The 21787-nt window shown below is 46.0% G+C and overlaps 4 protein-coding genes across 7 annotated transcripts; 1 reads left to right on the top strand and 3 right to left on the bottom strand.

Annotated features, from left to right (window-relative positions):
• Nucleotides 1-732: 732 nt before the first annotated feature.
• On the bottom strand, nucleotides 733-6383 carry LOC136949420 (transcription factor Sp3-like). Of its 2 annotated transcripts, XM_067243704.1 has the most exons (10): nucleotides 6255-6383; nucleotides 5841-5938; nucleotides 4778-5008; nucleotides 4129-4698; nucleotides 3778-3933; nucleotides 3490-3688; nucleotides 3204-3393; nucleotides 2884-3080; nucleotides 2270-2509; nucleotides 733-1271 (listed from the first exon to the last, which is right to left on the bottom strand). In XM_067243704.1, the coding sequence occupies exons 2-10, from the start codon at nucleotides 5907-5909 to the stop codon at nucleotides 1264-1266; spliced, it is 1860 nt and encodes a 619-aa protein (XP_067099805.1). In that variant the 5' UTR covers nucleotides 5910-5938; nucleotides 6255-6383; the 3' UTR covers nucleotides 733-1263. The 2 variants fall into 2 exon arrangements, with proteins under 2 accessions (XP_067099805.1, XP_067099804.1); XM_067243703.1 differs by having other exon boundaries at nucleotides 733-2509.
• Nucleotides 6384-6960: 577 nt separating this feature from the next.
• Nucleotides 6961-10843, bottom strand: LOC136949422 (obg-like ATPase 1). Its single transcript, XM_067243706.1, has 11 exons — nucleotides 10748-10843; nucleotides 10106-10203; nucleotides 9851-9994; nucleotides 9635-9762; nucleotides 9369-9544; nucleotides 9193-9273; nucleotides 8929-9026; nucleotides 8642-8782; nucleotides 8424-8520; nucleotides 7943-8065; nucleotides 6961-7826 (listed from the first exon to the last, which is right to left on the bottom strand). The coding sequence occupies exons 2-11, from the start codon at nucleotides 10201-10203 to the stop codon at nucleotides 7725-7727; spliced, it is 1188 nt and encodes a 395-aa protein (XP_067099807.1). The 5' UTR covers nucleotides 10748-10843; the 3' UTR covers nucleotides 6961-7724.
• Nucleotides 10844-11115: 272 nt separating this feature from the next.
• tra2b (transformer 2 beta homolog) lies at nucleotides 11116-14637 on the top strand. Of its 3 annotated transcripts, none has more exons than XM_067243709.1 (8): nucleotides 11116-11275; nucleotides 12409-12542; nucleotides 12757-12916; nucleotides 13044-13232; nucleotides 13335-13450; nucleotides 13539-13745; nucleotides 13881-13942; nucleotides 14108-14637. In XM_067243709.1, exons 1-8 carry the CDS (start codon nucleotides 11243-11245, stop codon nucleotides 14116-14118), a joined length of 912 nt encoding a protein of 303 aa, XP_067099810.1. In that variant the 5' UTR covers nucleotides 11116-11242; the 3' UTR covers nucleotides 14119-14637. The 3 variants fall into 3 exon arrangements, with proteins under 3 accessions (XP_067099810.1, XP_067099809.1, XP_067099808.1); XM_067243708.1 differs by having other exon boundaries at nucleotides 13875-13942; XM_067243707.1 differs by having other exon boundaries at nucleotides 13539-13754; nucleotides 13875-13942.
• Nucleotides 14638-15504: 867 nt separating this feature from the next.
• senp2 (SUMO specific peptidase 2) lies at nucleotides 15505-21188 on the bottom strand. The gene is made up of 16 exons (XM_067243705.1): nucleotides 20711-21188; nucleotides 20009-20070; nucleotides 19764-19876; nucleotides 19596-19668; nucleotides 19177-19442; nucleotides 18957-19063; nucleotides 18683-18768; nucleotides 18481-18538; nucleotides 18326-18395; nucleotides 18041-18187; nucleotides 17810-17941; nucleotides 17443-17679; nucleotides 17192-17271; nucleotides 16980-17064; nucleotides 16744-16839; nucleotides 15505-16453 (listed from the first exon to the last, which is right to left on the bottom strand). Exons 1-16 carry the CDS (start codon nucleotides 20881-20883, stop codon nucleotides 16391-16393), a joined length of 1848 nt encoding a protein of 615 aa, XP_067099806.1. The 5' UTR covers nucleotides 20884-21188; the 3' UTR covers nucleotides 15505-16390.
• Nucleotides 21189-21787: the final 599 nt, after the last annotated feature.

The raw sequence follows: 21787 nt of genomic DNA, 5'->3' as shown, positions 1-21787 counted from the left end.
TTTCAGTAAGTCAAATGTAAGACCTTTTTAAGACCATAAAGATTGAAATTTAAGACCTACACGACACATTACCAAAAATATTAAAATCAAAGAAATTCTGAAAACTTCTTTTCTTCCATGAATTCAGTAAATTCCACGAATACAGATAAAGCGATTCACATCGATTCACAATTATTATTTTTATGTAAGCATATATTGAATCGCAATTCTTAGAAATCCTTCAAACTTTCACTTGTTTTGTAAGTATGATTATAGGTCAGAGTATTCTGTTTTATAACTTGGCATTAGCAGAAACAAAACATGCATTGTCCTTTGGCATTTAGTAGTGTCATAAGGGCAATTACACCATCTTGTAGAAAGTAACTTTGCAGGAAACGTCTGTGGCTCAGTGGGTAAGCATGTGTACCATTGAGTCTACTGCCAAACCCGATATCCCTAGTTCAAATCTCGTTCAAACCAATTGTTAATTCATTTAACTGATATCAGTTAAGTAATATATGTCATGTCATACTCTTCCCTACCAAATGTGTTGAGTCCGGTAAGGAAACGAGATCATGTTCCTTTCTCCCCTGTCTACTCAACACCCCAAGGTACAGGCCGAAGAGACTGGCTATTCTGTAGAGCGACACATGTATGACACCGCTGGAACACGAACACAAAAAAGTTGCCTCGCACCTCGGCTGAGACTAATGCGTCGCCAAGTGATCGCACTCAAAGACATGCCTTCTCGTTGGAAGGATTCAGAATTTTATTGTGATCCATTTGAAAAAAGGTTTTACAAAAAGTAACATTCAAATTTTACACAAATTCGTTAAAAAAAAATCAATTACAATAAAGGTTTTTGATACAACAGAATCAGTTAACTAAGAAGATGGCTTCTATAGACAATGTGAAAATAAGATAATATACATGAACATGGATGCTACATACACAGACAGACGAGAAAGAAGTTTACGATAATAAAAAAAAAAAAAAATTCAACAGGAAAAAAATAATGGCATGATTGTTTCCTTTCGACTGAATAGTGACTAGCAAGCAGGAATCTTATACAAGTGTCAGTACCCCCCACCCCCCACCCACAGCGACGGGCAAGGCAGCCATCTTCAAGGTGTTAAGCCATTTGGAATGTTCCGATTCTCATCGCACGTTCTATCGGGTTCCTGTGCACGTCTCCCTTGTTCTTCTTGTAGCGGCCGTGGTCGATCCGACCGTTCGGCCGTAGAGAACCTCTGAATCTCAGAGGCACACCCTCTTTTGAGTCTGCTACAGGCCTTCAGACATGACAAGTCGAGACAGAGAAGTCAATGCAATGTGAATGAATATACAGGGAATACATGAACATGTGGAAACAGAGAGAAGAAGAAAAAAGAAACAAAAGTATAATAATTCAATGAAGACACGTTTAACATGGTCAAGCATCACCGTGTGCTCGTATGGACAGAAGACCAGACATTCTGCTCAGCTAACCCAGCTAACAGCTGCTGTGCTAGCAGCCCTAGAGCTGGGACCAGCTTGTTTCTCCATGGGACCCTATACTGGAGGAACACCAACAACTGACTGTGGATCAGTCTCTGGGGGGGCAACTTCAGGCACCGCTGCCTGAACAAGATCCTTTACCTGAAGTGGCCTGACATCACACACATATGACACTAGGCAGATAGAGGTCACGTCCTGTCATGACAGGCTAGAACAGGCCCATGGCACACCTGTTATTGGAGTCTGGGTGCGTTAGGTTGGGTGCCGTGCCGTGCCAATTCGGCTGGAAGGGTTGGCGAATCGATCACCCCTAAAATCAATGCCTTTTCTACTTTCATTACATGGGCCCCCTCTACAGGGCTTGTGGGCCGCTTGCTTTCTTCCGTTTCCAACCCCCACCATAGTCATCTTTCTCCGATGTTTTCTATCCCATACCAATTATCCGCAAAGCTTAAAAACACACACATGCATCTCCAGCATTTTATACAACAGAGTATGATACAAAATAAGGCATTTCTTTGTGTTGAGTATTCATGTCCTGGTGTGTTTCTGTCTATGCGTGCGTACGTGTATAATTTCGCGCGTGTATATCGCAACCACATTTTTGCTCCGTCTATAAAAAGACAGGCAAAACAAACAAAGTCATCATGATAACTCTTAAAATATATATATTTGTCATATATATTTACGTATATATTCATATGTAAAAAAAAACTGAGGGGAGAGGGAAAAAAGCCCAGAGGTTCCTGTGATAGGCCAGTTTATAAACCACACCCTCATTCCATGACCTCACCAGGGGCCACAGTGACCAGCTGCAAAGGTATCTCCTGGTTGCCGAGGAGCTCGTGAGTGGTGGCGCCCGATTGGAGGATGAGCGTCGTTCCGTCGGCGGTGATGATGGTGTCGCTGGGGGGCGGGGACGAGGAGGCGGACACGCCGCCCTTTTTGTTCTGGTGAGTCTTTATGTGCTTGGCCAGGTGATCGCTCCGCATGAACCTCTTGGAGCACTCGGTGCACACAAACTTCTTCTCACCTGGTGGTGGGAACAGCACACAGGAAGAATGAGGGAGAGCGTACGGAAAGAAAGAAACTAGACAGACTAGTAGCATTTCCCCCTGTCCACGTTCTAAAGGGCATGTTTTAAAGGCATGTTCTAAAAGGCATGTTCTAAAAGGCATGTTGTAAAGCAGTGGTTCTCAACCCTGGTCGTCAACACACCTGATTCAAATGAATGGTCGTTACCAGGCTTCTGCATAACTAGATAACGACCCCTTCATTTGAATCAGGTGTGTTGGAGCAGGGAAACATCTAAAACATGCAGGACATGGGGTACCTGAGGACCAGGGTTGAGAACCACTGTTCTAAAGGCATGTTTGAGAGAGTGAGAGACCGAGGAGAGGTTCCTACCCGTGTGCGTTCTCCGGTGTCTCTGCAGCTCGTCGCTCCTGGTGAACCTCTTGCCGCAGAACATCCAGTTGCAGACGAAGGGCCTCTCCCCGCTGTGCCAGCGCAGGTGGGCGCGCAGGTGGGACGTCTTGCCGTACACCTTCCCACAGCCCAGGATGTGGCAGATGTGCTGCTTTTTCTTCCCCAGACTCGAACCCCTGAGAAAGAGACGGAGAACATTGGTTTTTCCTTCTTTTAATTATTAAGGCATGGGGCCTTAATAATTCATTAAGACTTGGGGATATTTTAGCATGCGTGAGCGTGTTTTGGGAGACACCCACCTCCCTCCGGCTTCTTTGCAGTTCGGGCAAGTGCACGCCACTCTCCTCAGCCTCTTCCCCTCCCCGCTGGGCATGTCCATGTCTTCGTCGCCCATTTGGACGCGCAGGTTAGACAGGTCGTTGGGATTGAGGGTGGAGTCTCCGCTTAGCTGCCACTCCTCCGAGTCGGGCTCCTCCTTGATCTGGATGTCTGAGAAAACGGAGAAGAAAAACCGTTCACGCGGGTCCCACTCGAGTACTAAAGAAGGGGAAGGGTGTGTGGGGGGGGTGTTTGTTGGTTCCTTACCGGCCGGACTGCCCGCCTCATCTCCCTGCGTGTACTGCACCCCCGCCTGCCCCACAGAGTTGACGGTCACCGTCTGAAGGTTAGGCAGACTGACCTGCCCCCCCTGGCCCATGGGGAGGGTCTGGACGGGGGCTAGGGTCAGCTGTTGCCCCTGGCCTTGGGGCAGCTGGAGACCCTGGAGGCTCTGAACCCCTTGGACCTGGACCAGAGACGGAGGTTAGACCGTTACAGATTTAAAAGGCACCAAAAACACTGGAGTCCTACGCAGGAGGACACACACACTCTTACCTGGAAAGTCTGCCACTGTATCTGGCCTGAGGCGGTGACTGTTTGGGCCTGGATAAGGAAGGTTCCGGGGTTGACCAGCTGTACGCTCTGCATAGTTTGCCCGCCTGCCTGTGATAAGTCCTGCCCCTGGCTGTCCCCCGAGAGCTGGAGGATGGACTGGGAAAAGGGTGAGGGATTGGAGGTGGAGACCTGGTTTAAATCCAGAAATGTCATGATACAAAACACGATGCATGCATTTGAAATGTCACTAATAGGATGCCACTGTACTCGTGTTAATGTTGGGCTACGTGTACTGACAGAACCACCTGAAACCACAAGATGGCCTACTACTGTGCTGTTGACTTGGCTGACCTGGACGTGTTGCAGGTGGTTGTGGGAGTTGTAGTTCTCTGAAGACGAGGGGTCTGACACTCCGGCCGACACAGCTGTCGCCTGAGTCAGGACCCCCGTCCCGTCGATGGTCTCTGGGAGCTGCGAGGAGGAGGTTGTTGGCACGTAGAGCTCTTGGTGAGCGTCACTAACTGAGACCAGTGATTGTTTGGTCCCGCCGTCTTGTCCATGGCTGTCTAGCGATTGGCCACCCATGATCAGCTGTCCATCAGCCGTCACCCCGGTGACACCCGTGGCTATGGGAACCGTCTGAGCGCCGGTCAGACCTAGTGACTCAAGGTCCACACTGTTTATGGGAACAAATGTTATGTTGCTGGGCAAACCGACGGGGACCCCTCCACTATAGCCCTGGATGGACTGCACGTGGCCCGCCTGTGTTAATAGGTCTGTGGTCGTTGTTGTGGCAACGCTGATTCCGAGGTTGCCTTGACTACCGTCAGAAATGAGCTGAATCTGTCCCGTGCCGTCGTCCAATCCCTGTGTAGAGAATCCTGCCAATGTTCCATCAGCATTCTGGATCTGTGGGATGACCTGGTGGGGGGAGGAAAGTTCAGATCAGTACCAATTTTTGAGTGTAAACATCTGTGTGTGCGTGTGTGTGTTTCCATACCTGATACTGGATGCCGGACAAGCCGTTGGCCGAGGCCTCGTTCCCGGATGCAGTGACGTAGATGGGTTGGTTGGACATATTCCCAAGGGGTAGCACATACTGGCCGTTGGACGTGACAATTCCCGAGTTTGAAATGTGGACAATTCCCTGGTCCTCCTTTATTGTAGAGACTGGAGTGAGAACCTCCCACTGGTCTGAACCCGTTAGCTGGATGGCTGACATGTCTGTGGTCTGAGAGACACATCAAAGGAGGGATGAGTGTCAAGGGACAGCAGTCTAGCAAATATAGCATAGCACACTAGGCCGTATTGGAAACAATAGATTCACATTTATGACTACTAAATGACCATATTTCTCACTTGACTACAATACATATCTGTATAAAGATATGTACAATGGGCAGTGTTTATAAAGCTCAATTCCCTGTTCTCTTGAGATGTTGCTACCCATAGCTTTATGGTCCCCTAGTCTAACAAAATGAGATTATGTAAACAAGTTAAACCGGATAGACTATATTGCTGAGTAAAAGCCATATCAGCGTCTGCCTGTCACTGCCTGGCTACAAGCCCGCCAAGCTGTCACTTGATCCCATGACAAGTATATTTAAAGTATATGCAACTGACAATTAAATGTTTAGGTAATTAAGACATTGTTTTACTAGTTATTTAGCATTATGTGTATAAGCTAGGGTCGCCATGATTATATGACTTCCAGATCTCAACCAGCACTCATTCAAGCGGGGGGAGGGGGCACTAGCAATCGACAACTAAGAGATTAGAATTCGGTAAAAATTCAGTATATCTTTAGAATGTAAAAAGCATCCCCCAGACCAAGGTATACTGGCTACCAAAGCCGACCTAAGTGACTGACTGAAGCTAGTGTCCTACCCACTATGGGCGGGTTTTAGAGGGGTAAAGTGGGTGGCCGTTATTACGGGGAACACAGGAAGTGTACTGCTTTTCCCACATGCATCAAAATTTAAAACGTGTGAACTTCATGCTAGCAAAAACATTCTGCAATCGTGGGTAGAAAACAACGAAGGACGTGCAAATATGTCGGATACCTGATTTTCCGCTCCGCCGCCGTGTTGCAGAAACTCGCTTTGACTGCTGTCCACGTCCGCGGACGCCATTTCTCCTTGTTTCAAAGGCTGCTCTGGCGCTAGCAGAGAGAAGGGGAAACTGATCAAAACTCTGAAAATTCTAACACTTAACGGCCAGAAAAGACTAAAAACTATCAAAAAACTTCAGCCCTCGATGAGATGACTGCAAAACGTAACTTTGCAATGGAGATTCAACGAGGATTTCGACTCAAATTTAATGTTTACTTTGTCAGCTCTTGCTAGTTGGCTTGCTAGTACTAGTAGCTAGCTAACCCAACAAGCTAGCTAATGGTAGCTAGCTGGCTAGCTAGCACATAGCTCCAGTAAAAGATTAAAAAGACGTAGCTTGCTTTGCTAACGGTTGCTCAAACTCACCGGTAGGTTGTATGCTTCGATGGGCTAAATGTTACGTACGAGTCATAGCGTGAATGGTAATAATCGGAAGATTATGTGATCAACTAAACTCCGAACATGATTATTTTATCAAAGGCGGGCTAGTGTTGATCGGTGAATTCGGGTCGAGTTTTTTTCTATTTTGATTGACGGTGCGGGAAACACAAAAAGGTGGGGCTAACAAGCTCGATCGTCAAATTTGCATCACATTACAGGAAGTCCCGCCGTTCTTCTCTAAAGCGATTGGTTAGCTACTGGCACATTTGCGTCGTCTGTGGCCAGCTAAAACGTCAATGTATTTAATAGTTTAAACGTTTCCTGTTTGTTGTCGGGACACGAGCCCACAAATATTTGGAAATATGACGTGATGTGAGCTAGCCGTAGAAAGAAAAGTACTCATTCGGTACTCAATACCAAGCTACAGGCAAATCTGATATATTTTCTAGAAGATTATAGTAATTTCAGCATTTTAAAAACGGTCCGTATTTCAATGTAATCCTGAACTCTCCTGGGGCTACACTTCCCAGTCAGGCAGTATGACTTTAAATGTCCAATCACGCAGTTTGTGATGCGTGTTCTGTGTACGGATATTTTATAGTAGCCTATTAATTGAATTCCCGTAACTGTAAACTTGTTTGCTGCCACTATTAAAAGTTTACTCCCAACATTGTAAAACAAAAACCAAGTATCTGGTTTGTCTTGATTTATTGTGGACACAGCTGCAGTGCATGCATTCTCAAAGAAGTGCCTACTTATTTAAGAACATGACACATATGAATTGATAATTCTGGTTGTTACAATGGCCACTGGTCAGTTTGCTTTTATATTAATACCTTGGAAAAGTCAGTGAGGATGACGCACAAGGAAAAGGAAGCATCCAGAACTACAGGTCCTGGTCAGAGAATCTGGATATAAATGTGCTTATTCACAATTATGTTATGTCTTGTATTTAGGTTGTGTGCATGGATGATAAGCTGACAAGACAACTAAAGAAGAAGGGGTTCCAATACGTCCCAAAGCCACACACCCCCAAAAATATGAAGCAGTCAGAATTCTGGTTTCTCAGGCATCATGAGAAATGTCTAAAAATAAAAAATAAAACTTCCAGTCCAGGTCTTTAGGGTCATAGTGTGTGATTCATTTCATTCTTGCAACATTCATAGATGGCAGAAATGCACAGAAGATGTCAGATCAAAATGTACATATTGAGAATGCTTTTAGAGTAGAATGTTTGACATGCACATCACCGCAAACAATCGTATGTACTCTGTTCTGTTACTTCTCTGTCATTTGTGCTATGAACACTTGAACAGCTTGACTAAATGAGTCCCTGGGCTGAAACAGTTGATTTGACCCATACAAGAGAGAGAAGGAAGGAAGAAAAATCAGCAGACACTGCGACCCTCCAGAGCAGGACTGGGCTGAACCTGCTGGAACAACCGTCTGGTCTCATCACTTCTTCTTGGGTGCGTTGGGTGTGTTAAATTTGAAAAAGATAATGTCTCCATCCTCCACAACGTAGTTCCTGCCCAGCTGCCTGTATTTGCCAGCAGACTGTGGCAGAGGGAGGGAAAACAAATGAAAAACACATTTCGTGACTGATATGTAGGTTCAGCCTACAAGAAGTCAGTCCCATCAAATAACAAAAGCATGCATTACGAGACACACACCTTGACAGCGTTCTCAGTGCCCTCCTCCTTGAAGTCGTCATACTTCATGACCTCGGCCATGATGAAGCCTTTCTCAAAGTCTGTGTGGATCTTCCCCGCTGCCTGAGGTGCCCTGGTGCCTTTCTGTTGGAACACAAAAGGAACAAAAATTCAACATTGACCCTTAAGGCAAGTCAAGCATCAAGGTAGCACTCAAATAAAAATTTATTTGTATAGCCCTTTTTACACGCATAGCACTGTGTGTACCTTACCAACAAAAAAACAGCTGAGTACACACAAAAGCAGCAACGAGGTGCAGTTTTTAATTATTAACTTGACCTTCCAGGGGGGGGGGGGGCGGGGGGTGCCGTTGGAGAGGCGGGGCGCCCCCAGAATATAATGGTAGGGGAAACACTGAGGTGTCAGGATAAATGAAGATGACCAGGATTCTAACAGGCAGCAATATAACGGTCAGAAGGGAGATGAAGAAAGGAGGTCTTACCCTGACGGTCCAGGCTCGCACCTCGTCAGGTCCTGCGGTGAAGAAGTACTCCAGCTGCAGCGCTGCATAGCCAGCCTTGATGATCTTGGTCATCACACTGGACACAAACAGTTTACAGTCGTCATTTTGATTCGGTGATAATCCTAATAATCTTCGTTTATCATTTGTCTGTGGAATGGATTCCCAGACTGCGGCACAGATGAAGGATTCCTCCTCACCTCTGGGTCTTCTGCTCCTGGCAGTATTTCTCCTTCTCCTCGTCACTCATTTCTTGCAGCTTGCTCTCCAGCGCTCCACTCACAGGGATGACCAGGGCGCCTGGGTCATGGGCATCTACCCATTCCTTGATCTTTGCCAGCCTTAAGCAAAGAGAAATTGTGGAACTCGGATACAGACAGGGAAGAATTTGTTTTCCAACACACACACACACACACACATATATGTATATATAAATAAACTGCGTGTATATATATACATACATAAACAATGGGACAATCAAACCTACCACTTGTTCTTTTTCCTAATGTAGTCTTTCTCTGAAAGATTAACCAGGTAGATCATAGGCTTGGATGTCAGGAACAGGTATTTATTCAGCACATCAATCTGAAACGCAAACAGAAAGTGTGAGGGAGTCAGTGATATCTATGTCTTGCAGAAAAAAAAGCCCAGTCATGTATTGCAAATGATTTTGTTATGAAATACGATGGCAAAAGTAAATGGACTCATTTAAAGCGCACTCGCTGTCTCACACACACACAAACTGCCATACCTCCTTTTCATTCCATTCGCCGTAGAATCGGACGTGTTTCTTCTCCTCCGACACCCACTGCCTCACCTTGATCATGATGTCCTGAGAAAAATGTTGGAGAATGCAATAAACGTTCACATACAGAAGAGTTCTATGGCATTTCTTCTCACCACTTAGAAAATATGCCCTCTGCTCACGTATTCTGGTTTGAGTTTTTTGTCCCCTCCCCGGACAGCCGTCTTCTCCAGTTTGTCTAGGGCCGGACCAATCATCTCCTCGTCCTTCAGCCTCAGCTCCTCATGGATGATCTCGATGTCTCTCACTGGATCAATGCTGCCTTCCACGTGTATGATATCGTCGTCATCGAATGCACCTGACGCACAAAAGCCCATGCACAGGTTAGACACGCAGATATTCAGGGCGGAAGGGACTTTTTTTTGTGCAGGTCTGATTGGTGACTCACGGGTCATGTGGAAGATGCCGTCACAAGCGCTGATGTGAGACAGGAAGGCATTGCCCAAGCCCTGCCCTGCGTGCGCTCCTTTCACCAGGCCAGCAATATCCACCACATTTAGAAATGCTGGTACCTTACTACAAAAAGAAACAGTGAGATGTCAAAAATAAAATACAGACTGCAGTAAAGCCTACCTTTACATTGAACCGATGAGTAAGCACCAACCTGAGTGGTTTGTGGAACTGACAAAGGTAATCATAACGTTCATCAGGAATGGGCACTCTGCTCTCATTGGGGTCGATGGTGCAGAAAGGAAAGTTTTCAGCAGCTGCCTGGCTTTTGGTCAGCACGTTGAAGAACGTTGACTTCCTGTAGTGATGAAGGAGAAGACCATAGACCTCTCATGTGTGGTGGTATTTTCTTTCTTGATGCTAGTGTACAGCCTCTAGTGTTGTAGGACTACTAAATGTTTAAACGTACCCAACATTTGGTATTCCTACGATTCCGATTTTTAGTGAAGTCCCAAAACGTCCGATCAAAGGGGGCTGTTTGGGTGCGTCTGACTTCTTTGGAGGCATCTAGAAAGGTGAGGTCTCAATAAATGCAGGCTCAATTGACCCGATTCAACACTCCGTTATTACATGTACTAAAATGTCCTAAATCTGCAGTTGCTTACAGTTTTTATAGCTCTTGATGTAAATGTAACTTGGTATTGGTGTGTAACATCAGTGATCTAGCTAGGTACAGGTTGTCAGCTAGCCAGCCATTAACTGGTACGCTCCTACCGTCCTCATTAATTAATTTAACATAACTAGACACTGACGTTTATGACAAATAGGCCTACATATAATGGGAAATGGGTCATTGGCAATAACAAGGCCGCTAGGTGCAACACATGTGGTCCTGCATTCCCATTCATTTAGCCATGAACCCATACGGCATGCTAACTAGCCGTGGTAGCAAGAAATGCCAAGAGTAGACAAGATATTGCGACTCTGCGGTATCTGTTGGTTTTTGGCATAAAGAGACAATAACAAAATCCTTATGTTTAAACAAAACCTCAAAGCACAAATCACATTGATGTTTGCCTGCCTTTTGCCGATAACTCACGAAAGGACTTACTGTTAAAATTACAGTTAACACTGGTCGTCCAAAAGCTTGCTAGTTTCAGGGCTCGGACAGCAAGAGAGAGACAGCAAGTCGGAAGTGTTGTTACAGTGTAGCATTGCCATTGGTCCATACGCCAGAACGTAAAACAAAGATAAATCGTCACTTCCCTACTATAAAAACTTTGTAAAATGTCCACATATGACACGTTTTATCCTATTATGCATTTTTGATAATGCCATACCTGATTGTTGTTAACTTAGTATTTAATTCCATGCATTTTATTTTGTGGGGCGTCTCTGGCGCGCTTTTTCAAGACGGACCTATGGGAGGCAGCAATGCGTCAAACTGCGCCCTGCCTACCGGAAATCAAAGGAAGAAGAAGACGACGACGAAGAACAAGAAGGCTCCAAATTCCATGTTGGCCTCGTAGGAAGTCTGCAGTAAACCGTCGATATTACATACTTATCGTATTGTTTTATCCGATAATAAGCACACCTATTGAGAAAAATGAGCGACAACGAGAAAGACTTTATCGAGAGGGTAAGTATTAAGGATCTCCACGAAGTCGCTAATCATTTCGAAGAATGTCTATCCAGGACCGCATTTCACCGTGCCCCGTGCACATGAGCTAATGGTGGCTAGCGAGTGCAGCAGAATAATAATTGAGCAGTTTTGCCGTTTTTATGTTAGGATTGTAGAGTAGTTGATAATTACGTAAGATTATTCAATCTCGTTTTTTCAAGTTTTCCCTGGTACTCATTTATTCAATAGATTTGAAAAAGCCATGTATACTTAACTAACGTTAATTCCTAATTTTTTTGTTGTTGCTAGCCTAGCTTGTTCAAAATGGCTCTTGTGCCATCATGTTCATGTCAGTGATCACACTGCATCTTTCTAATAAGTCTCAGGTTTTTTGCTCTAATCATGTACTTTGGGTCTTACATTATCAACTTATTTACATTTATACAAACATGCCTTGTACAGGAAGGGCCATGCTTCATCACCCTTGTCTGTTTTTCGTTAAGGTTGAGTTTGGAAGAATGAAAATGCGGAAGAAGTATTCAGATGTGAAGTTGTTAATGGTCATATTTGATGAAGCTGATGGTTGCATGTAATGGCTTTGGCAAGCTGGCAGAAGCGAACAACATTACCCCCACTGGTAGAGGGAGTAATGGCAGGCAATGGGGGAAGAGGAGGAGAAAGTAAACTGAAGAAAGAAGAAAAGAATGGTTATTTTGAAGTTATGAAGTTAAAGAAGTTATGAAGTTATTATCAGAAGTATACGGGGGTATGAGTAATTTCATATGGCCTGCTATGTTATAACTGTACTACAATTCCTATTTTCTCTTTCTTAAACATGCATGCAAATTGTTCAGTTAATGTTAGTCCACAACACATGGTTTCTCAAGTGAAATCGGTTCATCGTTTTAACTTGAAAAGTAACTTACAAAGTAGAGTCCGTTTTCTGACTGTAAAGCTTTACAATTTTCATGCCTTTTAACAGGCGTGTCTACCCAGTCTTTTTGTCTGCTGCGGTCCTCATTCTGTAAGTGGGGGCTGTAGTAGGTGAGACTGAGGTCCTCGGCCTGTCTCCTTCTCTCCTGTCTGTCTGTCAGACTGTCTGCCTATCAGTAGTGCTCTTTTCCTGACCTCTGTGTGTGTGACCTGTTCAGGAATCCCGGTCCGGTTCCAGGAGTGTGACCCCTCAGGGCTCAGGGAAGTCCGCCAGCCGCTCCCCTGCCCAGTCCCCGGCCCGGTCCCGCCACTCAAGATCCAAATCCCGTTCCCGGTCTCACTCCAAGTCCAGGTAGGCTAATGGTGCATATTGTATTCAGTGTCTGTGTTGATAGGGCTACTGGATTGACCAAAATCATAGTCACGATTATTTTGATCAATATTGAGATGGATGGAGGAAGGGATAGGATAGCATTTTTTCTTTTCTTAGTGTTGGTGTACCCACACACCCTCACCTTGGAAGACACACCCCTGTCCATGCCACTAACTCCCCTCCTTCTCCTCAGGTCCAGATCCCACCGGAGCTCCAGGAGGCAGTACTCCCGCTCTCGCTCCCGCTCCCACCGCAGGCGCTCCAGGAGCCGCTCTCACAGCGGGGAATACCGCCGCCACCGCAGCCACAGCCACTCCCCCATGTCCAACCGCCGCAGGCACATTGGCAACAGGGTACGCCGCCCTCACCCAGACGCTCACCGACCATATCATCCTCTCGTTTAAACCCCCCCCCCCCCCCATCCTCGTCCAGCTATCTCAAACAGCTTATTCCCCTCTCGTCTTCTCTCCTTTTGTTTAGGCCGACCCTGACCCTAACTCGTGTCTGGGCGTGTTCGGGCTGAGCCTGTACACCACGGAGAGAGACTTGAGAGAGGTGTTCTCCAAGTACGGCCCTCTGGCCGACGTCAGCATCGTCTGTGATCAGCAGTCCAGGCGCTCCAGGGGCTTTGCGTTTGTTTACTTTGAAAACAGGGAGGACTCCAAGGAGGTGTGTGTGTGTGTGGTGAAGGGGGGGGGTTTGCCTATAGACTTATGTTACTTTCTCACATCTGTGACCGGAAAAGACTAACTCTGTTTCTTCCCCACTCAGGCTAAGGAGCGTGCCAACGGGATGGAACTGGACGGGCGCCGGATCAGAGTGGATTTCTCCATCACTAAACGACCACACACCCCCACCCCTGGGATCTACATGGGCCGGCCCACCTAGTGAGTGACTTCTCGGATGAAATCTTGTCAGCCTGTTCAATGCTATCGAGTGGAGCTTCCTGTTGTAACCTGCGCATGTGACGTCCAGCGGTGGAGGTGGAGGCGGCGGAGGTGGCGGCGGAGGAGGCAGTGGAGGCAGCAGCAGCGGGGGACCCAGCACATCCAGGCGCAGCAGCAGAGAGGACCGAGGCTACAACAGAGGCTACGACCGCGGTTACGACCGCGGCGACCGGGGGGACCGGGGTGACCGTGGCGACCGTGGCTATGATCGCTACGACGACCGGGACTACTACAGGTCATACGGGTGAATCACACTTTTTAATCGTCTGAGACTTGAGACTCACCAGTCTCCAGGAGGTTCAGAGTCGTTGCTGGCCGCACTCTCGTGTTGATCCTGACCGTGTTGATTTGTTGTTCTCTGCAGGCGCAGGTCTCCGTCCCCCTACTACAGTCGAGGGGCCTACAGGTCACGCTCACGGTCACACTCCCCACGTAAGTCAACCACACTGCATGGTTCGGAGGAGACACTGAATGATCCATCTGTGAATCTGATGGGGGAGGGGGGGGAAATGCAATGTACGCTAAATGGTCATAGAACTGTTTTAATGAGCTCAACAGTGGTTGTAATCCGGGTGCCTGTCTGTCTGGTCTTAACAGGTCACTACTAAGGTGCAGCACAGGAGCCCTGGCCTGACCGAAATATAAACCTGGGGAATGGACACAACACTGGGTGGGGGGGAGGGGTCACGGGGCTTGTGTATAGTGAATAATGTTTGGAATCCTTTCATGACGCGACAAATAGAATATCCAACTAAATGTTTTTCCTGTCTATCTGGCACTCTAGGAAGGCCATACTGTTTTATAACGGTTTACGGACTTCAAATCTATTGGACACAGGTCTGGTTATATTTTAATTTTTATGAGAGTAGTCAGATTCTGCGTTAAGTTGATGTTGTGGCGGGTGGATTTCTATGGTAAGCATCCTTTCTGTGTTTCTTTGCTCCATTTTATGTAGATGAGCCGTCTCCTACACCCAGTTTAGACCTTTTTTATGTTGGTGTTTCCGTTGACAGTATAAAATTGGATAGTGTACGGAAGTCCTTTATCAATTAGTGCTTTGTGTGTATTTGCATACTGTGTTTTAAGTCTGATATATCCAAGCAATAAAACTTTACATAATCTTTGTCTATTGTGCTTCCTTGTATTGTTGTCTATAAATGATGACAGCCTTCTCTGCCGATGATGGCAGCCTTGGTCGGTCAGTGCTCAATGTTTTGTCCCTGGAGTGGGAATAGTCAGATTCAAGGAGTCGAAGAACAGGTTTAGCAAGGCGGTGAGAGAGGCTAAACGACTGTACTCAGAGACTAAAACATCCGTTCTCTGCTAACGACTGCTTCTGTCTGGTGAGGGCTCAGGCAGATTACTACGAGCCCACAGCCCCCCACACCACTAACGACTCGTCTGGCCAACGACCTGAACGAGTTCTGCAGATTTGAAAGACAGTTGTGCAGTTTGTGCAAACTTTCATGCCGATTAAAACCCTTTCTGATTCTGGAGGGTCACTTGACTTTCCTGTTGGAGGCAACAGTGTTCAGGGCCTTGAACTAGAAATACTACCTGACATTTTTCTTTCAATATAAGATCTGAGTTTGTTCTTTCTAAAGACCATTCCCCAGACCTGTATATATGCATGGGCAGAATCATTCCACTGGACTAAATTGGATGATGGGACTCATTTGATTTAAGGGAGCTGGGAATTAGGCAAAACAAAGTGGGTAGAACTTGCACCCACCTTGCTTGGCCCAAAACCTTTTTCAACCTGGGTGTGGTTCACATAACCGCATGTTTTATACTTAAAACATAGGAAATTAGTATTTCCCATGGATAAATGCTTTCACAACCAGTAGAACTATATGTATTTCTAGCTGTCCTTTTATTACATAAATATTTTTCTTATCATTGCTTTGTAGTTTAATGGATGACAAACATCTGTACAGCACACTCCAGGAATATGCACATATTCGGCTCATTCATTCTAATGACTGTAAATAGTGTGAAAAAAGGCAATTCTGTTTAATAAAGATTGTAAGAATTAAAGATGCACCAGCAAAACCCAAATAAATACTTCCACATTGCAAAAGTTCCACAGCCTGTGACAGGGGTTTCAGAGATGGTCATGCATCACTACATACAAGCACACAACAGCTAAAGCTCTGCACACGCTCACACACCCCTCTTCCAGTCCATGGATAAACTGCCAAACTCAGTCAAGCTGTTTAAGAAATATTCAAACACAAACACTTCATATGCCATATTCTCTTTTACAGAGTAGCAATCTGCAACACTCCAAACAAATGCATTCCTCATCTGACTCCACGTATAACTTACAAAAATAAAGGGCCTATGGAATAATAACTTATACTTAACTCCTGTTTCACACAAAGCTGAAGTTTTATAATGACCTACAATAACACTGCAGAATATGTCAATGCTCATGCTTGGAGAGCTAATATAGACCTACTCAAGGCACTTAAGGCAGTGTTAGGGCAAATTCACAAACAAAATACAATCGATCTACATGAGAACATAAATTAGCCATTTGGTCAGTGCTAATGCTAGTCCAGGCCATCAATCTCAACTAAATTAAAGATGGTTCTAGGCTGGGAATGACTTCATTTCTATAGACATTTCAGCATTAAGACTATTTTTTTTCTACGCCCAGACAACTCCTTTCTCTCAGTCAAGCAGGCTGTAGACTTGGCTGTGCTGGAACTCCCCAACAGCATTTCTCATCCAATCCCTTTCTTCAGAAGCATCGCTCCTGTTCATTGCTATTGCCCTTTTTGGCATCTTGTTGTTTTATCTACATTGGCTGTCCATTCTTACAGTTTATATCGTCGTCTCCCAAAAGTGTTTGTCGTATTGAGATAATAGAGATGTCTACAGCAGCCTCTGGTTTAGAATCTCCCAAATCATCAACTTCCTGAAAAGGGGCATGTGACACTAAAGGATAGGGAAAAAAAGAAAAAAGATCAGTGTTTAGATGGGTTAACATTAACACGAATGACATGAGTTAGGGCCAATGCATAGCCATGTGCATGTACGCAGTCTTAGATCACAACCCTATTAATAGGATGCAGCTATTTCTGGAAGACAGACAAGGACTTTCCAGTTTGCCTAATCTAATTTGATAGGTGTGAAAACAAATCGGTCATCCAAGTGGTGGAATTTCACTTTAAAATGGCCGCCTGCTTGCTAGACTTGTGATTGGCAGGTTTGGGGTGAGTGGGTACCTGTCTGAAGGTGAGGGGGCGTCCCTGGGAGATGTAGTCAGCATATTTACAGGCAAACACTCCACAGTCACTACCATTCTTCTGCTGGGGAATCTCCTGCATGGACACCAAAAATAGAATGACAGGCTGCACACCGTACACAGTATTGTACACCAGGAGGTAGACATTTTGTACAACCCCCAACCTGGTGTTTGTGTTTGTTAGGTGCATCAAACCACACAAAGGTCCCAACTTACACTGGCCCTCATGCTGCCTATGAACCACTTGGAGATGTCCATCTCTCGCTCCTTCTTGGCCTTGTGCTCCTCCTTCAGGTAGAGCCTGACACACACACACAAATTCTCCATGTGCTGTACGTCACTTTGGATAACAATTTTTGCCAAATGAATGAAAACGAAATGAAGTATAAAAGGTTACTGAAACTTCAAACAGTACATTGAGGACTCACAGTAACATGCTGCAGATGTCATCGTGTCTCTGCCCCATAGAGTCATAAGACCTCACTGACCTGGACTTGAAATCCACCACCTGGAGAAAGAGAGACATTTCATACTCACATTTCTTATCCGGACTAGTGACTCCTTAACATGATTCCATTGAAGTTCACCTCGTTGTGTGTTTTAACATACAGGCCAATGACAACAACCCTAGCCTACCGCCCTCTAGTGGAGAGCAGCTGTAGAGCGTTTTAGTTCTCACCGCCAGAGACCAGTGGACTCCCAGGTGCAGGGGGACCAGCAGGACTTCGTACTGGAAGAGGTCCACGGCTTTGGTCCAGCGCCTCACGGCAGAGTGCCCTCCCGGCTGCCCCCCTCCCCCCGCCCCCCCACCCCGCAGCTTGGGGAAGAAGAAGGTGCTGAAGGCGTAGACCCGGAGCCCCCCCGACCCCTGGGCAGAGCTCCGCGCCGCCACCAGGGACAGGTAGAAGTTGATCACCTGAGGAGAGGCAACAGGAGAGAGCCAGGTGGGGGGGTTCACAAGAGTTCTTACATACCAATGACTCAAAGACCTGCATTACTGCTCTTGGAACAGTGTTCCTGTTTCCTCCTCTGCTAGTGACACGCACCTCGTCGTTGAGCCAGCTCGTCTCTGGCAGCGTCGCCAGGTCTCGCTGTGTGATGCGGAGTTTGAAGGCAGAGCTTAACACCAGATTAGGATCTCTCTGAGCCAGAGCGCGGCTCACCTCCACCGCCATTTCCTGGCACACACATATATATAGGACAAGGAGGACATGTGACTTCCTATTCCACACACGCCGTGTTTACATGTCGTCTGCAAACACACATGCTGATCTCACCTTGGTCAGTCTAGGGAGGTCCTCGTCGCTGTGGCGTGTGTGTGTGGGATGTGTAGCGTGTGCGTCAGTCTGTGCAAGCGCCGGGGTCTCCCTGTCCTGCAGACTGAGCCGAGCAGCGACCTCAGCAGACAGGTCCACCTCCGCTTGCTGCTCGTGTCGGAGGGGAAGGAAAGGTTGAGAACACCTTTGTGGGCCGTCGTCGAATTGGAACATTCAATGGACTGCCACAGTTTGGCACGTGAAAAGCTGTCACTGCGATCAGTTTAGTGTGTGTGTGAGACTTACGGTAGCCCCGCCGGTGGTCTGCGTGTCCACAGATCCAGTCAGCGTTTTATTGATCCACATCTCCCCTCTCCTAGGCACAGTGGAAAACGCAGAGATACGGGTTACAACCGCACGACATCAGACAAGAGTCCCAAACCCACACAGACTAAACTCACCTGTCTTTAGTCTGCTTGGCTGTGGACACGTCCCTCCACATGATCACACTGGAGGGGGCTGGGAAGAGAGTGGGGAAAAGAAGATTGGGAGAGACAAAACATCACCAGCATCAGTCGTGTTTAGGAGAAGTGGGGGGGGGGGGGAGGGGCAAGGACAAGGCAGATGGAGGGATAGAAACGGAGGTGTCACAGGGGGCTTTACCTCTCAGGGGCCCGGGCTTCATGGCTGCAGACTCACTAGTTCTTCCGAGCAAAGCAGGTCTGTGTGCGTCCTGTGAAAGTGGCCCACTGGGGAAGAGAACAAGATCAGACCTCTGCATACATCTTTTTGTTTCTGAAAAGTTATTAGTCATTTTTCTTGTATTGATTTTGTTATATAACACACACCTGGAAACAATGCATACAGTACCATTTAGATTAACCACACCTGTGAATTGACATCAAAATGGCGTGGGATGTAGCAGGCTTCTACTCACCCCTGTGGCTTGGTGCGATTGAAGGGTAACGGTTGACTCTTGCTGTACTTCTCAGACACCATCTCCACCAACCGTCTGTAGTGTTCCCGGTCACTCTCCTTCAAAGCCTGGGCACAGGAAAGGAAGACCAAAACAATAACACAAGGTTAATGCTATAAATAACTGCTATAAAAATAGCCATTTCTATCTGACTCCTCCAGACCAGTTAAATGTGACTCACCTGCTCCACCGCCAGGCAGGTTCTGTGGCCGCGGTGGGCTCCAGAGCCCAGGCCCACCGGGTCGGGGTTGGAGGGCCCGGTACCGGCCCCCAGGGAGGACCAGGAGGGAAGCAGCTGAACGGAGCGCCGGCGGGGGTTCTCCCTCTCCTTCCCTCTCTCGGGGACTGCGGACGAGGCCTGTTTCCTCAGCAGAGGCGGGGTAGAGCTCGGGAACATGTTCACCCCTCCCTTTTCCCTCTCGCACAGTCCACTGGCTGGCTGCTTATCTGCAGGGGTGGTGGTGGGGCAGAAAGAAAGGAGAGATGAGAATGGAGCGAGAGGGGTGAGGAGGGTGATCGAGAAGAGAGGAAGGTATAGAGATGTAGACTGATTCACTTTAACTATAAATGAGTATTTCAATCAAAGCCTTCTTTATTTACCCATCATCCAATCAGAGCTACTCGTCCATGAGGTGTTGAGTTCATCTATCCCCATCAGGGCGACAGGGCCAATCTAGAGAAGACAAAACAGCAATTATGTACAGTACCAGTCAAAAGTACCTGAATGTTGAATGTTTCAGAAAGAAAGTGGAAACATATCCCACATACCTGAATATCTGCATAGTGACTGTGCTTCTTTCCAGTGGGGGATGGAGGACGATGCAGTCTGAACAATCTAGCTACCCCAGCCACTGTTTTCTTCACAAAGCTGAGAACTACATCTGGAGATAAAATATTTCTTGATTGGTTTCATGAATCTGCACATATTATTAAAGGGAAAGGCATTTACTTCTGTTTGAGGTGTGATAAGGCATACTTTTCTGTTGACGGGGATCTTAATACTGATCATCTACCTCTTTTCTGCCTTTTGATCTCCACTTGGTCGATCTGGGCAACATTATCTGCGGCATGAACACTGGGACAAAACAACATTATCTTACACACACAAACTTCAGGTACTTACAGTCACTTACCATTAGACTTGGCTCTGATTCAAACTCAGAGAGCTGACATTACAATTCCTTTGGCATTATCTAACAGGAAACTGAACTGTTCATGATGCTGCACTTGATTGATGCTGTGATCTTTCTTGCTTAGCCTACTATGTAATATAGTACTAGCTGAGATGGCTATAACATACCGTTGCTTGGATCCAGCTAACTACTGTTAGATTTTCGCACTTTTGATATCTGATTTATGTACTTTTTGCATGTCGATTTGGATAAGTCTGCTCAAATGAATAAACTGTATTTTCCCACCGTGACAGGACATTGGAATAAGTGCATTAACACGATATTCCCATAGATTAGAAGTCAACGTAACGTTAGCTTATCGAGCTAGTTTCGATTCATAAAGAACAACTCTCCCATGTTTCATTTCATTTTGTTGGTCTAACGTAATAAGGTAATTTATAGTTAGTGCTAGCTAGATTAAATATTAAATAAGACAGTTACTAGCTCGATATAGCATTGACGTTTCATTTGAGTACTAACCCAGGAAGGTATGCTGCTAGGCTAGCTAACTTGCCGAGTTGGGAGACAATGCCTCAATCCTACCTCTGATAGTTCCTCTTAGCCGGTCTGGCGTGACTTTCCTGCCGCTGCACTTTCGCGGTTGCTGCCGCTGGCGTGTGTATCTCCCTGGTAACGTTAGCAGGCCACCCCGTGGGTTTCTGCCCTTCAACGGGCTCAAAGAGCGATGTTATTCCGTCAACTATCCATCCGTACATCCCAGACAAATACCATAAAATGGAAACACGGTCCTCTAAAGGGGCCAGGTCTATTTGTTGTTTAAAAGTCAAGCTAGTGATGGTATTTCATCTACGACACAAGAAAGCTAACGTGGTGTAGCCGTCCAGCTAGCTTGTCTAATTCGCAGGTTCGAGAAGAGCGTCATTCGCTAAATCAGCTAGCCAAACAAGCGTCTCCTCCTGGCCGCCTGTTCATGTGGCCTTCAATAAACGTCTGCTGATTGAGATACGGAGAGCCTCAATGGTCAATATTCTTTTTTTCTGTAATGCATTTTAAATCCCCTTTCATAGTTGTATTCTTTAAGTGGGACTTTCAACGCCATTTTTGATCCCCCTTAAGGCTTACATAATATGATTGCAGATTGAACCTGATGTGAACTGACGTTCTCATTTACATCCATGCAATTATATAGCTGACTAAATCTTGCAGCAAACAGGTTTTTCTCAACAGGTCTTACCAATTCAGTATACACTTTAGTTACCTAGCAGAACCGCACAGTTTGATCATGTAAACCAAGTCCTTTGATGAACCAAATACATGTTATCAATTTACATCAAATTGTATTTGTATCTTTGGAGTCTGGAGCTTTTTTGGCCGTTTTTGGGTACCTTCAATTTTGCCCTGATATACTACATAAAGAAATGTTTACCAGACCAATGTTGGGTATCTTTTTTTTCAGCGCAACCTCACCTATATGATCTGTTAGTAAGTTTTTCACGTTGACATACTATTTCAACACACTGGACCCAAACACACACAGAAAACACAAAGTCCGTTTAGAAAAAATTATGTTTTTTTTATTGTAAAACCCTCAAACATGCTCAACCAAGCATTCAAAAAGCTTCAAATTGAACCACAAGGTGCAAATATGAACATATAAAA

This window comes from Osmerus mordax, chromosome 9 (assembly GCF_038355195.1).
Source record: "Osmerus mordax isolate fOsmMor3 chromosome 9, fOsmMor3.pri, whole genome shotgun sequence".
Lineage (NCBI taxonomy): Eukaryota > Metazoa > Chordata > Actinopteri > Osmeriformes > Osmeridae > Osmerus > Osmerus mordax.
The sequence above is the reverse complement of the archived record's forward strand: the minus strand, read 5'-3'. Positions and strand labels throughout refer to the sequence as shown.

Bases quoted from the DNA above. Each gene is read 5' to 3' on its own strand.
- LOC136949420 (XM_067243703.1), bottom strand. From the start codon at position 5,909: ATGGCGTCCGCGGACGTGGACAGCAGTCAAAGCGAGTTTCTGCAACAC. The intron at 3,394-3,489 runs GTAAGGAACCAA...CCGTTTTCTCAG, and splicing joins TGAGGCGGGCAGTCCGGCCG to ACATCCAGATCAAGGAGGAG. The intron at 2,510-2,883 runs GTAGGAACCTCT...TCCCACCACCAG, and splicing joins ACACCGGAGAACGCACACGG to GTGAGAAGAAGTTTGTGTGC.
- LOC136949422 (XM_067243706.1), bottom strand. From the start codon at position 10,203: ATGCCTCCAAAGAAGTCAGACGCACCCAAACAGCCCCCTTTGATCGGA. The intron at 9,995-10,105 runs GTACGTTTAAAC...TCATCACTACAG, and splicing joins GTAGGAATACCAAATGTTGG to GAAGTCAACGTTCTTCAACG. The intron at 8,783-8,928 runs GTAGGTTTGATT...TCTTTGCTTAAG, and splicing joins ATTAGGAAAAAGAACAAGTG to GCTGGCAAAGATCAAGGAAT.
- tra2b (XM_067243707.1), top strand. From the start codon at position 11,243: ATGAGCGACAACGAGAAAGACTTTATCGAGAGG. The intron at 11,276-12,408 runs GTAAGTATTAAG...TGACCTGTTCAG, and splicing joins AGAAAGACTTTATCGAGAGG to GAATCCCGGTCCGGTTCCAG. The intron at 13,451-13,538 runs GTGAGTGACTTC...TGTGACGTCCAG, and splicing joins TACATGGGCCGGCCCACCTA to CGGTGGAGGTGGAGGCGGCG.
- senp2 (XM_067243705.1), bottom strand. From the start codon at position 20,883: ATGTACGGATGGATAGTTGACGGAATAACATCGCTCTTTGAGCCCGTT. The intron at 17,272-17,442 runs GTGAGAACTAAA...CTCTTTCTCCAG, and splicing joins GAGTCCACTGGTCTCTGGCG to GTGGTGGATTTCAAGTCCAG. The intron at 16,454-16,743 runs GTACCCACTCAC...CCTATCCTTTAG, and splicing joins GCCCCCTCACCTTCAGACAG to TGTCACATGCCCCTTTTCAG.